The following is a 14,538-nucleotide window of genomic DNA, read 5'->3' on the forward strand; positions in this document are numbered from 1 at the left end:
AAGGAAATTTAAATTTATAGAAGTTAAATTTCTTCTTTTTAAATTTTATTTATTTTTTTATACAACAGGTTCTTATTAGTTATCTATTTTATACATATTAGTGTATATATGTCAATCCCAATCTCCCAGTTCATCCCATACCACCACCCCCCACCACTTTCCCCTCTTGGTGTCCATACGTTTGTTCTCTACATCTGTGTCTCTATTTCTGCCCTGCAAACCAGTTCATCTGTACCATTTTTCTAGGTTCCACATATATGCGTTAATATACGATATTTGTTTTTCTTTTTAGAAGTTAAATTTCTCGTCCAAGGTAAGTTGTAACGTAAGATGTGAAACTAAGTAGTCTGGCCAAACTCTGGTTTGCATATTCTTGCATATTAAAGGTTCTGAGTAATTTTGCAGTGAAGAAATCTGTTTATTAAACCTAGTATTTCAATGTCATTTTGGATATTGGAACACTATTCAGAATTAGGAGGATATCTATTATCAATCCATTGGCCAATATTCCATGGAATGCTTGTGCTATAAGATCCTGATGGGTAAAAACAATGTCCTATTAGACTTTATAGTTTGGAGTTAAGAGCACTAAATAACTTCAGTGTCAGATGTCATTTTCTCCCAATTCTTGCTATTTCTTAGTGGTGTTCTTAAGCTCCTAAGCCTCAGTTTCTTCATAAGGTAGGAATGAGTTTCTACCGCATACTTGTGAGGACAATTAAGCGAGACAATGAACATAAAGCATTTAGCACAATATTTGGGAAATGGTAGGAGCCAAGTAATGTTAGATTTTTTACTGGTGTTATTCTCGTTATTACTGTCGTTGCTCACATCTAGGTCACATCACTATTTCAATAAATGTTGAATTAATGTATTAGCTTTCAGTTACATTATTTAACATTTTTACCTTATCTATAGCTTTCAATTTGTTTGAAATTTATAGGAAGTATATAGCATGAGTATGTTTGATAACATATCTTCTGGTAATCTTTTAATACTTACATTTGCTATATGGTTATAAGAGAGACTTAAATGTTGTCTCTTTTTGAATTTTAGAGACGTATTACTACATTCCTCCATTAGTTGGTGTCTTTTTCTTGGCTCTAACTCCTATCTGGATTATAATAGCTGCCAAACATCCAGCCACAAGGACGGTTCTCCACTCAGGCTGGGAGCCTGTGATAACAGCTATGGTTATAAGTAGGTTAGTATTAAAGTGTGTGTTTGTGTGTGCGTGTGGGGGGCAGTTATTCTATATGCATGTATCTATGTATATATTAAAACAAACCAATTGCCTGTTTTTATTTCTTAGGTCAATCATTTTATACAGTCAGTTCTTTATTATCCCAAGTAATAGGGATATTGTGACAAGAGTTATTGAAATCAGTGGATGTATGGAACCTCATTTGCTACCAGTTCCAAACTTTTCCCCAGCCAAATCCTTACCAGATTGATGATTAAAATTTAGTGGTGTTTGTCTTTGTCTGTGTGAGTTTTAACCTGACAAGGACATTACTTATTTTGAACAGTAAGTGCTCGGATAAGTATCAGAAAACCTTAGAAATGTACATACCATTTGACTACGCCACTTCTAGGACTCTGACAGGACTTAAAGATATAATTATGGATCTATGCAAGTGATTAAGTTGTAAGGATCTTCATCACAGTGGAATTTTTAATAACAAAAATGAGAGAGAGAACACCTTAGATGTCTAGTAATCAGATGTTGATTGAATAAGTTGTGGCATAGTCACAAAATGGAATATTACTCAGCCATCAAGAGTAGCATTGCAACACTCCTTTGATGTGGAAAGGTGTTCGTTATACATTTGGTGAAAGGAGGAAGCTAGAAAAGAATATGAATTTCCTATTAAAGATGGTAGATTGACACGTTTATCTTCTTCCTTATTGAAGCTATTAAAATGACAGTAAAAGAATAAAAAAGCTATACAACCACAAAAACAGAAGGGGAGCAGAGAGGACAGTAGGTGAAAGATTTACCAAAATCAGTAAGATAGGAATCGGTTCTATGGTTGTTAACTGAACTATCAGAATGAAAAAAGCTAAAACCTAACTGCCTGCAGGACAAGGGGACACCGATAAGAAGCAAGCTGAACTGAGCCTCAGAAACCCCAAAAGGTGGAGGATTTAGAGGCACTTAGAACTTCTGAAAGCTGAAATGAAGGAGATTGGTTGAAAGAGTAAGAAGCAATTAGAACCTAAAAGCCCTTTGCTAGCTTGACCACCCAGGTGACTGCCCCCTCCCATTCTATAGAAGACAAGAATTAACCCTGGAGAGGGTAAATCATAGAGCCTCTGGATTTAGAATCACCTGCACCAGTGAGGCTGTGGATTAAACACTGTATAAAAAAACAAGAATTAAGGAAAAGTCTACACGCTGAACAATGAAAACCCGATCCCACTTCCTTTTCTTTTCTCATAGAATGCTGGCACTCTGGCTTTTACCCCCAGGCAAAAAATTAGATAATTCATTTCTGGGAAAACTCATCAGCTCAAAAGAAAAACCTGCAAAAACTGACCCTGTGGATCCTTTAGTGAAAGAGCTACATGCCCATCTGATCATTCTTCAGTGAGGCCCGCCTGCTGACAAGTTCTGCCCTTGTGCACAGAGAGCTCCAGATATGCTTTGCAGTATCCCTTAAGGAGGAGCAGACAGTAAATGGTCGCCAGACATTTGGTTAAGGCTTTTAACATGACAAAGACAAAAAAAACCAAAAAAACAAAAACGTTCCCCCAAAATTGCAGGCATAGTTGAAAAGTCTCCAAAAACGATCACCAGTATCCTCAGAGAAATTAGAGAAGTTATGGCATCTGTAATGTAAGAACAGAATTTTCTAATAAGGAGGATTTGAAACATTGCAAGAGCTCTTGGGAATTTAAAAATGTATAAATAGTAGAAACAAAAAGAATCAGAAGAAAAATCTTGAGGGTAGAGTTGAGGAACTATCCTGGAAAGTAGACCAGAAAGCAAAAGGTGGACAATTGGAGCAAACAATAAGGAGAGGAAATTATCAAAGAAATAATACAAGAAAATTCCCCAGAATTGAAGAACATGGGCTTCCAGATTTCAAAGGCCCCCTGAGTACCTTGCACAATGAGTAGGAGGGACCCCAAGCAAAGCACATTATCATAAATCCCAAAAGCTTCCAGAGAGAAAAGTCCAGTTGCGTATAAGGGATTGGGAATTGGAATGATGTCCAGCTGCAACACCAAGTGATTCCCTCACAATTCTGAGGGAAAATTGTTTTGAACATAAAACGTGCTCACTGTATCAAGTAAACATAAGGGTAGACTCAAGAAGCTTTCAGACATGCAGGATCTCAAAAAATTTGTTTCCCGTATACCCTCTCATATAAAAGCTGAGAGAAGATGTCTATCAAAATGAGGAAATAATCAAGAAATAAGATGACACAGGAATGAGGAAACCTGTGACAACATGTGGTTCATTTTTCTATGATGTAGATTGTGTTTTCCTGGAGGATTTGGTCAACAGGATCCCATGAAATGTTGGGACCTGGTCATAGTACATAAACCAAGACCCATCGTGGGGAGGTGAAGGGAAGGTACAGAATGACAGCTGAGCATCAGACCTATAGAGCAACTGTCCAGGTTGGCAAGACAGTGACCTTAAGAAGGAATGTCTCTAAGGAAAAAAAAAGGGGAACTGATTGGTTCCCTAATGAGTATGTATTCAGAGGCCATTCATTAACTTTGTTCCAAATTTGATTCTGAATTAGTAATAAGTACCTAAAAAAATTAAGAAGAATATGAAACAAGGCAAAACAGTACAAATGGGGAGATCTCAACACACTTTGTGGCCCAGTTGTGAATAATGATTTCACTGTTAAAATAAAGTAAAACCTAAATATTTCACCAAAAATTATAATATAACCAGATTGGCAGGATAGAGGAAGGAAGGGAATTGTGAAGGGACTAAAGTGGGGAGGGAAGGGTAAGAGAGACTAAATGCTCACCTGCCATAGTGGACGTCATTAGGTAAATGTCTAAAATTAAAAATCAAGAAATAGTATAAACATGCTGTTTAGAAATAGAGGATTAAACGCCAGAAGAAACAGTTAAAGAAGTTAAAAAGAATTGCTAGTGGAGAGCAGGATGTGTTGTTAGGGCTAGGGGCTATTTTATAAGCTTTGTGGTACTTTCGCCTTTTAAATGATGCATGTATGTTTGTTTGATAAAAATCAAATTTAATACAAGTGAAGAAAACGACTTTTACAATTTGAGTTTTTATTTTTAAAAATATACATGTTTTGGACTTCCCTCGTGGCTCAATGGTTAAGAATCCACCTGCCAGTGCAGGGGACACAAGTTCGAGCCCTGGTCTGGGAAGATCCTGCATGCCACGGAGCAACTAAGCCCGTGCGCCACAACTACTGAGCCTGTGCTCTAGAGCCCGCGAGCCACGACTACTGAGCCCCCATGCCACAACTACTGAAGCTCGTGAACCTGGAGCCCGTGCTCCACAGCAAGAGAAGCCACTACAATGAGAAGCCCGCACATCGCAACGAAGAGTAGCCCCCGCTCACCTCAACTAGAGAAAGCCCGTGTGCAGCAACAAAGACCCAACACAGCCAATAATAAATAAATTTATTTAAAAAAAAAATATATATATATACTTAAAAATGTCTGGGAGGCTATATATCAACATGGTAACAGTATAACCCTGAATGACGTAACTATGGTTGATTTTTTTTTTTTTTTTGCCGTACGCGGACCTCTCACCGTTGTGGCCTCTCCCGTTGAGGAGCACAGGCTCCGGATGCGCAGGCTCAGCGGCCATGGCTCACAGGCCCAGCCGCTCCACGGCATGTGGGATCTTCCTGGACTGGGGCACGAACGCATGTCCCCTGCATGGGCAGGAGGACTCTCAACCACTGCGCCACCAGGGAAGCCCTATGGTTGATTTTTATTTTCTTCTTTTTGTTTGTATTTTCTAATTTTTCTATGATAAGTTTTTATCACCTGGGTAATAAAAATATTTAAAAATGTATTTTAGCAAGTGTTCATGTTATATACACAGCATGATCTGTGTGTTTTGGCATGGAGATTTATTCTTTGACATATAACTAGTTTATTCTATGAAATACATAGTTTTTTAAATTACGTAGTAAAATATTTCTAAGGATGACTGTTTTTAGACTTTATAGTATACCTTTTAATGGGAACTCCTAGCAGTTTAGGCATATTTAGCCATTCATTTATATTATTAAAGAATTAAAATAGTAAAGATCTAATAATTTCCTAATATTAACTATCAGGTAGTGGTAAGAACATTTGATCTGATACTTTGACCATCAACCCTGTTCTCTGACAGCATATAGTTCATTTTTCTGTAATGTGAATTGCATTTTCCTGGAAGATTTGGCAACAGGATCCCATGAAATACTGGGACTGACACTGTTTTATAGTACGTAGACCAACAGACTGAAGTTAAGCGATTGTTAATGGTCTTGGAAACAGACAAACAAAAAATCTCCAAGCTCCATTGAGACACTGAGAGTGTATATCTTGCCACTGTATAGCTGTATGTTATTTTTCCAGACCTCTGTTCTTCAGATCAGCTCTTTCTATGGCTGCAACTCATTGTTTTAATTTACCAATGGTCACACACTGTAATCTACTATATCTAGTTTTAACACAATAAAAGTCATCTCTTTAGTGGCTTGCTTACTTCAAATATGAAAAGATACCCTTTAAACCTTTTTTTAAATTATAAGGGTAATAAATGCACATGGTTTTTAAAAAACTAATAAGTACAGAAAGATATAAAATGACCATGAGTCTCCTATCAGTGTCACCTATAGGGGTGGACATTGTTAATAATTTCTTACATGTCCTTCCAGACATTTTAATGCACTTAAAGTATATGCTTTTTTCCTTTTTACATGTAACGTATGTAAACATGTAGACCAGAAGGAGAGCCCTGAAACGTGGGGCTACAGCTTATGCCATGTTTTGTTTTCACCATTTTGCTTTTGACAGTGATTTTTACTTTGAATATTTTTTCTTTTTATTCAATTTTTCAAATGTCTAAATATTTTATGTTTAAAAGTAGGGGTGTTTGTATATAAAGAACAACTTCAAATTAGTACATTTCCTTTCCTCTTCCCTAAATTATATGCTTTTGTTTCTTTCAGCATTGGGGGCCTTATTCTGGACACAACTGTATCTGATCCAAACTTGGCTGGGATTGTTGTTTACACACCAGTTATTAATGGTAAGAATTAGATATACTGTTTCATAATGACATCCTATCTCTCTATATTCTTAGGTACAAACAGGAACCTTTGAGTTTAGATTTTAAGAGGTCTATCTTCCCATTCTATTCATTTGATTTTCAATCCCAGGTTGTTGCTCATGGTTGAAACTACACTGTATGTTCTGAGTATGCAGAACACATTTTTTGAAAAGAACTCTCACTTAATCTTATCTCTAGATATTAGTTTGAGAATCAGACATACCTGATTTTTAAGATTCCTGTGGCAAAATAGGATATTCCAATTCCATATTATCATTAACTTTGGGCTTACCTGCTTTCTTGTGCTGCTGTGTTGTTGTCCCTGTCAATTTTTGTGGATAAATTACAGTTAGCTAGGTTTAAGCATTGCTGGAGTCAATTCACTCCATTAAAATCTATCACTCCTCTGCTGATCCCTTTCAAATCTGCCTTATATTTTTTCTTATCTATAAAATGGGAATTATACTACTTAAATTCACAGGAGTTTTTATATAAATTCCATTTAAAAAGACAGATTTAATCCAGTCCTACTGGCTTTTGGGCTGGTATTCACTAAATTGGATTTCGGTATAGCCTAAGCCAATATAATTTAAAATAATGCTACCTGGGGAAAACTGTATCACAGGATATATGACACATTTAATATAAATTACTTTTGTATATTTATGGATAAGGAAATATGTTATACAAAGGGAACTTCTCTAAAATCTAATTTCATATCTACAGTTTTTACTGAACATTTTAATTTTGGGATACCTGAACAAATTTCCCCTAGAGATGCCCCTCCCAGTTTTCCTGGTAGCACCATTCTCCCCATCACCTGCCCTTAACATCATGGACCCATTTGATTCAACCTGGCTCTTTCATCCTCTTTGAATAGATAATGACCAAATCTTGTCTATTTGTACATTAACATAATTCACTTGTTCATTTATTTATATAACAAGTATGTCTTACTACTGTAGTCTACTAATGTCTCAGTTCAACCATCATTCAAGTAATAAAGTAGGCTTCCTGACTCACTCCCTATTCAATGCAAGTTGAACGTCACTAGTAGATGGGTCTACCTTAAACATTGTTTTTATTACATTAGTTTTAAGCTGATGAACTTGACAGTGGTTTCCTCCTGCCTGTCAAATCAAATTAGAACTCTCCTGCCTAGCTATCAAGGCTCTCTCTATATGCTCTTGGATGCACACAACTTTATCCTTTATCATTGCGACTTGCTTCTTGCATTGTGGCCATACAGAGATCTAATTTTCACTGCCTGGAATAACTATCACTTTCTTTCCCGCTGTCCGAATCCTCTCAGTGACTATTACTTGATGAATTCACTAACATGAATATTACCCAACAATGACTGTTAGAACTGTATTGCCCAGCATCTCAGTGAGAAATTTAACTTAAATTACAACCCCGTTATTAGTAAGATTTTAGTGAGTATCTCTGTTATTTTGCCTTTTACAAGAAACAGTTTGCTAAAGTGCCCTCATTGGAAGTCTGTGTATGGCATGGCATAGTGGTAAAATCTTTTTTCTATCTCAGTAAGTAAACCTCTTAGTTGGGTATCACAGTGAACACATTTTATGTTACATTATGCTCTTTAAAAACATTGATTGAGAAGATTCACTCCATGCTTCTCAAAAAAGTTGTAACTTCTGAGAACTGAATTTCATTTTAAGTGTGCTGAGATGTACTATTTAAAAGACCCTTCCCTGTTTTATCACCATCGTCATCATCGGCTATTTTTTCCATATTTATTTACTTATTTATTATTTATTAGTTTATTTTGGCTGCACTGGGTCTTCGTTGCGGCGTGCGGGATCTTTAGTTGCAGCATGAGGACTCTTAGTTGCGGCATGTGGGCTTCTTAGTTGAGGTATGTGGACTTCTTTAGTTGCTGCATGCGAACTCTTAGTTGTGGCATGCATGCGGGATCTAGTTTCCCACCAGGGACCGAACCCAGGCCCCCTGCATTGGGAGCGCAGAGTCTTACCCACTGTACCACCAGGGAAGTCCCCATCATTTGCTATTTAGTGAGTACCTACTCTGTGGCAGATTACTTTTAGTTCTTTTATGCATGTTATGTTATTTAATCCTCAAATAAAGGTAAGGTCTCATATCTAGCAAATGGTGGTTTAAACCCAGATCTGCTTGATATCCCAAAGCCTGTGACTTTTTTCCTTCAAAATGAACAGCTACTAATTTATCTGTTATATGAGATACGGGAATACACACTTTGTTTAAAGTAAGGCATATCTGTGTTGATACTGTGATGAGGGTATCTTTTAATGCTTATTAACATCTCTCAGAACCAGTAACATTTTTTAAAAATATATTTCATGTAACAATAGTTCTTGAGGTGTTGAAAAGTGAGTTCTGTGGTCAGCTAAGTTTTGGAAACATTAGGTTAAAAAGATTTCTTTTCCACAGGGTGCTGTGAGTCTCCCCTTCTGGAACTTTTGTTAGAGAGGGGTTGGAATTTCTGGATCTAATCTTCTTTCTAAACCCTAGACCATACTTTGAGAACTACTGATCTAGGTCTTATTATATCTTTATCACAGTCTACTTTCAAATAATGATATATCGTTTTACATAAAGGATAAGAACCTTATATTAGTATACTTGGATTTTCACTCTTTCTTATGGGCTCTTTTTGTCATACATTTTACTTTGTTATAAATCCTATCACATTATTTTTGCTTTAAACAAATATTTTTTAAAAAGATAAAAAATGAGGGGGTGGTATCTTGTACATTTCCCAAGATTTTTCACATTCTCAGCACTCTTCTTTCCTTTGTATAGATTGAGATTTCCATCTGGCACTGCTTTCCATCTTCCAGAAGAAGCACCTTTAATGTGTCTTACAGGGCAGCTCTGCAGAGAAAACAGAGGCTTTAGGCAGGTGTCTCCCAGCTTCCTTCTGCTTCCTTTCCCTTCAGCTCTAACAGTGTCTACTCTTAACCTTTTTCACTCCATCTCAGAAGAAGAGCAGACTCTTTTATCTAACACCATTACACCTCCAGTGGGATCCTTACTCTCAGTTATCTTAACTTTTCCTGTATCTTCCATACCTTCCTCTCTTCCATCTTTCCTCTTTTTTTTTTCATCTTTCCTCTTTAGTTTACAATTGTACTCGACTCTTTCGTTCTAAATCACCTTTCCCACAGTGTTCTGCCTTCTCAAGCTTCTGTTTTCTCCCTTCTACTCTTTACAACCAAACTTTTCAAAGTGTAGCCTGTACTTGTAAAATTTCTTACAATGTCTTCCATCCCTCTCACTCTACATAACTTTTTTTACTGAGCTCCACAGTGACCTCCTAATTACTTTATCCAGTAACTTGTTTTCAGTCTTCATTCTGTTCAGCTGTTTGATACTAGTTAATCTGCCCTTTTGCAACTCTCCCAATTCTCTTCCCATTCTCTGAAAATTCTTCTCCATTTTCCTTCACTAACTCCCCCTTTGTATCTGCCTCTTTAAGTATGTGTATTCTTCCAGACTCTGTTCTTGATTATCTTCTATTCTCACTTTTCACCTTCTTTATGAGGGATATTGTCTAGTTCAGAGGTTTTCAAAGTGTGGTCCCCAGACTAGCAGCATCACCTGGGATCTTGTTAGAAATGCAGATTCTCAGGCCTCAGCCCAGACCTCCCATGTCAGAAACTCTAGTGTAGAACCCAGCAATTGATTCTGACACATGCAAATGTTTGAGAACCATTTGTCTTAGTTATGTGACTTCAGCTCTCTATCCCCCGTCTTGACCTTCATTCACTTCCAGATCCATATTTAAACAGAGATTTCCACATGGAAGATCCAAAGCTCCAAATTGAACTCATTATCTTTCCCCCAAACCTGCTCTTCCTTCTGGGTTTCCTGTCAGTTAGTGGTATTATTATCTCCCCAAACAAAACATCCCAAAGTCACATACTCCCTTTCTCTAAATGCTCTCTCTTTTTATCTGCTTTTGAAATACCTTCTGAGTTAGTCTCAACACTTTGTCTCCCCGTGCTCCCTGGTTTTGTTCATTCATCTTCCCTGGGTACATCTGCATAAATTGTCTCCCTGCCTCTACTATCACCCAGTGTAACCTGTCTATCCTCCATACTGCTGTTAGAGTTAGCTTCCCGATCAACAAAGCTGACCCTGTCCCTTGCTTACTTAAAGATCACAGTTAAGTTTCCTGGAGATAAAGTACAAATTATCTAGCGTAATATACTCAATAAGCCCAATCTGCCCTAAAATCACCCTCTCTAATCTCATTTCTCCACCACTCCACCAATTCTTAAAATTCTCATCTTGTTGAATTTTTGTTGCTTTCTCAAAAAGATCATGTCATTTCTCTATACCATTCCTTTGTACCCGATGTTCCCTCTGTCTCACTTCCCTTCTTTTACTTACCAAGTTCTGCTCATTCATTCAGACCCAATTAAAATGTCACCTCTTCTGCAAAATAGTTCCCTTTGGGAATTCCCTGCCAGTCCAGTGGTTAGGACTCTGCACTTTCACTGCCGAGGGCATGGGTTTGATCCCCAGTTGGGGACCTAAGATCCCGCAAGCCATGCGGCATGGCCAAAAAAAGTTCTCTTTTCTATGCTTCCACAGCATACTTTTAACATACATAATTATTTTGTATGATGATTCGTTTTTGTATGACTCTCTAGTGCCTAGAGATAGTGCCTAGCATGTTAAGATTTGGTAATTGCTGGATGAATAAATGCATGAGTTTATGGAACGCGCTTTGTTTCGCTGCAAAGTACATATCACCGAATTTGAAGTTATCTTATTAAATAAATAACACAACTTAGATTATACCCGAAACATTTCATATACTTAGGAACTGGTGAAGTGCATTAAAAAAAGGCAAAAAATAAATAAATAAATAGAAAAATGGTTCTTACTATTTGTATAAAAAACTAGCAGTGATGGCAACATTTATTACTTTCCTTAACAATTTCTCCTGAGTGTAACCATAGAAATTGGTTTCTCAGCATTTCCTCCTCTTTGGTATATTCTACAAGCTTTTTAGATAGGAGTGAATATTTATATATTTATTTATTTTTGGCTGCATTGGGTCTTTGTTGCTGCACGTGGGCTTATTTATTTTTGGCTGCATTGGGTCTTTGTTGCTGCACGTGGGCTTTCTCTAGTTGCGAGTGGGTGCTACTCTTCGTTGTGATGTGCAGACTTCTCATTGAGGTGGCTTGTTGAGGAGCATGGGCTCTAGGCGCGTGGGCTTCAGTAGTTGTGGCTCACAGGCTCAGTAGTTGCGGCTTGCAGGCTCAGTAGTTGTGGCACACGGGCTCAGTAGTTGTGGCTCATGGGCTCTAGAGTGCAGGCGCGGTAGTTGTGGCACATGGGCTTAGTTGCTCCGCGGCATGTGGGATCTTCCTGGACCAGGGATCGAACCCTTGTCCCCTGCATTGGCAGGCGGATTCTTAACCACTGTGCCACCAGGAAAGCCTGGAGTGAATATTTAGATAGGAGCTCTTTAGATACTGAAGGAAGTTATCAATCCCAGGAGTGAATATTTTGTGGACAGAAAGAGTTGAGCTAGAGATCAATTGGTTCGAAGAGGGATGAGCTCAGTTAGTGTAGCCAGGGGAAATGATTCAGAAGGAACCATTTCTTCAGTGGTTCGGAAGTCATTTGAGAGTTCAGTTTTTGTTGAGTAGAAGCAATGGCTAAATAAATGAAGGTATAGCCTTAGATAGAATGTCATGAACAATCAAAATTAAAGAATTACATTTCACATAACAACAAAGATGAATTTTAGGAACTTAATATATGTGAATTATCCCATTTCTATAAAGTTCAAAAGCATGTTTAGGAATACATATATATGTGGTCATAACATAGAAAACAAGAGAATGAAAAACACAATTCAGGATAATTACTCTGATTGACGAGGAAGGGCATGGGATTGGGGAGGGCACATAGGGTACTTCAAATGTAAAAATCATGCTGTATTCCTTTTCTTAAATTGGGTGATGGGTACATGGGTGTTTTTGCAATATGGTTATTTATAGCTTATGTGTATTTTATAAATATTCTTTCTGTATCTGTTAAATATTTAGTACAAAATAAAAATCCTGGAAGTAGCACTTTTAGATTTCTTATTAAATGGTTGACTATGAAAAGAAAAGAATTAGAATAACAGCTAGGTGTCCAAATGAAGAATTTCCAAGGTAGGAGGGATATAGGTATGTTTATTGACAAGGAGGCAAAGCAATAATAGAAAAGGAAAGATGGAGGATGCATGAGAGATGGTGAAGAAGGAAAGGGCAAAGTCCACAGAATGATGGGCTACAAAGTAGCCTTGGAAAGAAAGGATACCCCTTATTACTTCAATGTGGTAAGAAAAGGAGTCCTGAAGAGAGACTAAGGTGAAGGGCCTTACCTATAAAGACATTCTCAGTTGTCTCAAGAAGGTAGATAGATTTCCCAACCTGTTTCATGTCGTGACACACACAGAAAATTGTAATATTAGATGGCACACTAGGGAGAAGAAGGAGGCCACTTGGAACCAGAGGCAACCAACCTGCCCCTGCAGAGCTTCGAAGGTCAGTATCTTGACACAGCTGTAAACTATTCAAGGCATCCTGGTTTGGGAAGTTCCGATCGAGGCAGTGTTTCTCAACCTTTTTTTCATTATGACCCTCTGAGGGAGCCATTTAAAACATTTTTTCCCCTAAATGTTCCCACCCATGAAATTTTAATATCACAGATATCCAATTTATCCATTTCTATACTGTATGTATGTCCGTGCTTTATACATAAAATGAGTGAAAAATTTTTTTCTCCCCCCAAGAACAAATTTTTGTCCCCACTAAGAATGCATGATCTAGGGTAAGGGAAGCAGAAAATTTGGAGACCTTGTAAGTCACTCATCAGGTTGCCGACACGTACATTGGAAGGAAGTGGTAGAGGTTAATGTGCCTGCCCTCATTTAGAGGAAAGGGTCTTCACTCTGAGGGGCTTACATGTATTTCTTCTTAAAAATAAAGAAAAAGAAAAAAATGGAAGACACATCTCCCCTATCCCTTTGCATTTCTTGAAACTAAAAGAGCAGTTCCTGTGTGTGAGTTCTGATAAGGAGTCATGAAAGGAGGAGAGGTGAAAATGCAGAGATGTGTGGAGATGGCCAAAATATGTAGGTATATATGGAAGATACTAGATCTGCTGTGCTGTTGATTATAGGGCTTTGCTTTTGAACAAAATGAACTTTTATTTCAGGTTCCCTTAGGAATGCCCAAAAGAATTATTGACATAATTTGAAATATATTCTATGCTGTGAAATCTATTCTGTGCTAAACATTTGCTGGAAACATATATTTCTAAATTTAATAAAACATGAAGTTGGATTTTAAAGCAGTCCTTTGATGAACCTTCTGAATTTGTTCATACTATCAAACTTTCTGTTATCAGTGGAGCTCATTCTAGCAATAAGGCACTTAGAAATTAGGTCTTATGGATACTGAAAGCTCTCACTAATTATTTAGTATGTTGAAAATCTGTTTTTTATTAATGTTATTAATTTATGTGACAATCTTTAAAAGCTCTCTACTAGCTCTAGTAGTGCAGTTAGTCTGTGAGGAATTTAAGTAATTTAAAAGAAATGCTGGGGGCTTCCCTGGTGGCGCAGTGGTTGAGAGTCCACCTGCCGATGCAGGGGAGCCTGTGCTCCGCAACGGGAGAGGCCACAACAGTGAGAGGCCCGCGTACCGCTAAAAAAAAAAAGAAATGCTGATAGACTTGCTCTTAATAGAAACGTAGAGTATGTTGTGATAGCAAGAAAGCATTTCTGACATTAAGGGAAGCTATTCAAGGTAATAATTCTGCTATAGTTTAAAAATATAACCAGTGATCATGATGAGATCATGATGGGGTTTTAACTTCATGAGAAGTTAAAACTTTAATAAGTTTCTATACTAATTATGTTAATTATTTTGTCTTTCACATGATGCCTTTAATCTACTTGGAACTGATTTTTGTGTATAGTGTGAGAATAGGGGTCCAATTTCATGGTATTTTTGGGCATATTAATAACTGTCTTGGTACTGTTTATTGAAACATCTATACCACTCTTTATTGATCTGCAGTACCTCTTTTGTATGTCACAGATTTCATGTGTATGCGTGCGTGTGTGCATGTGTAGTTACCAGGTTAAAAAAGTACCCAATTCCTGGTTTGCTAAGAGTTTTTAATAATAAATAATAAAATGCTGAATTTTATCAAATTTTCTGCATTTATTCATATAATCA

General features: G+C 37.3%; 1 protein-coding gene across 1 annotated transcript in view; it reads left to right on the forward strand.

Moving 5' to 3' along the window:
• Positions 1-14,538, forward strand: part of SLC41A2 (solute carrier family 41 member 2) — a 98,184-nt gene that overhangs the window by 45,364 nt on the left and 38,282 nt on the right. Inside the window, exons 6-7 of the mRNA XM_024732216.1 lie at positions 1,057-1,204; positions 6,177-6,256. Coding sequence (XP_024587984.1) covers positions 1,057-1,204; positions 6,177-6,256 — 228 coding nt within the window. The remainder of the gene's footprint in view (positions 1-1,056; positions 1,205-6,176; positions 6,257-14,538) is intronic.

The sequence above is a fragment of the Neophocaena asiaeorientalis genome, unplaced genomic scaffold (assembly GCF_003031525.2).
Source record: "Neophocaena asiaeorientalis asiaeorientalis breed wild unplaced genomic scaffold, Neophocaena_asiaeorientalis_V1.1 scaffold418, whole genome shotgun sequence".
NCBI classification, from domain to species: domain Eukaryota; kingdom Metazoa; phylum Chordata; class Mammalia; order Artiodactyla; family Phocoenidae; genus Neophocaena; species Neophocaena asiaeorientalis.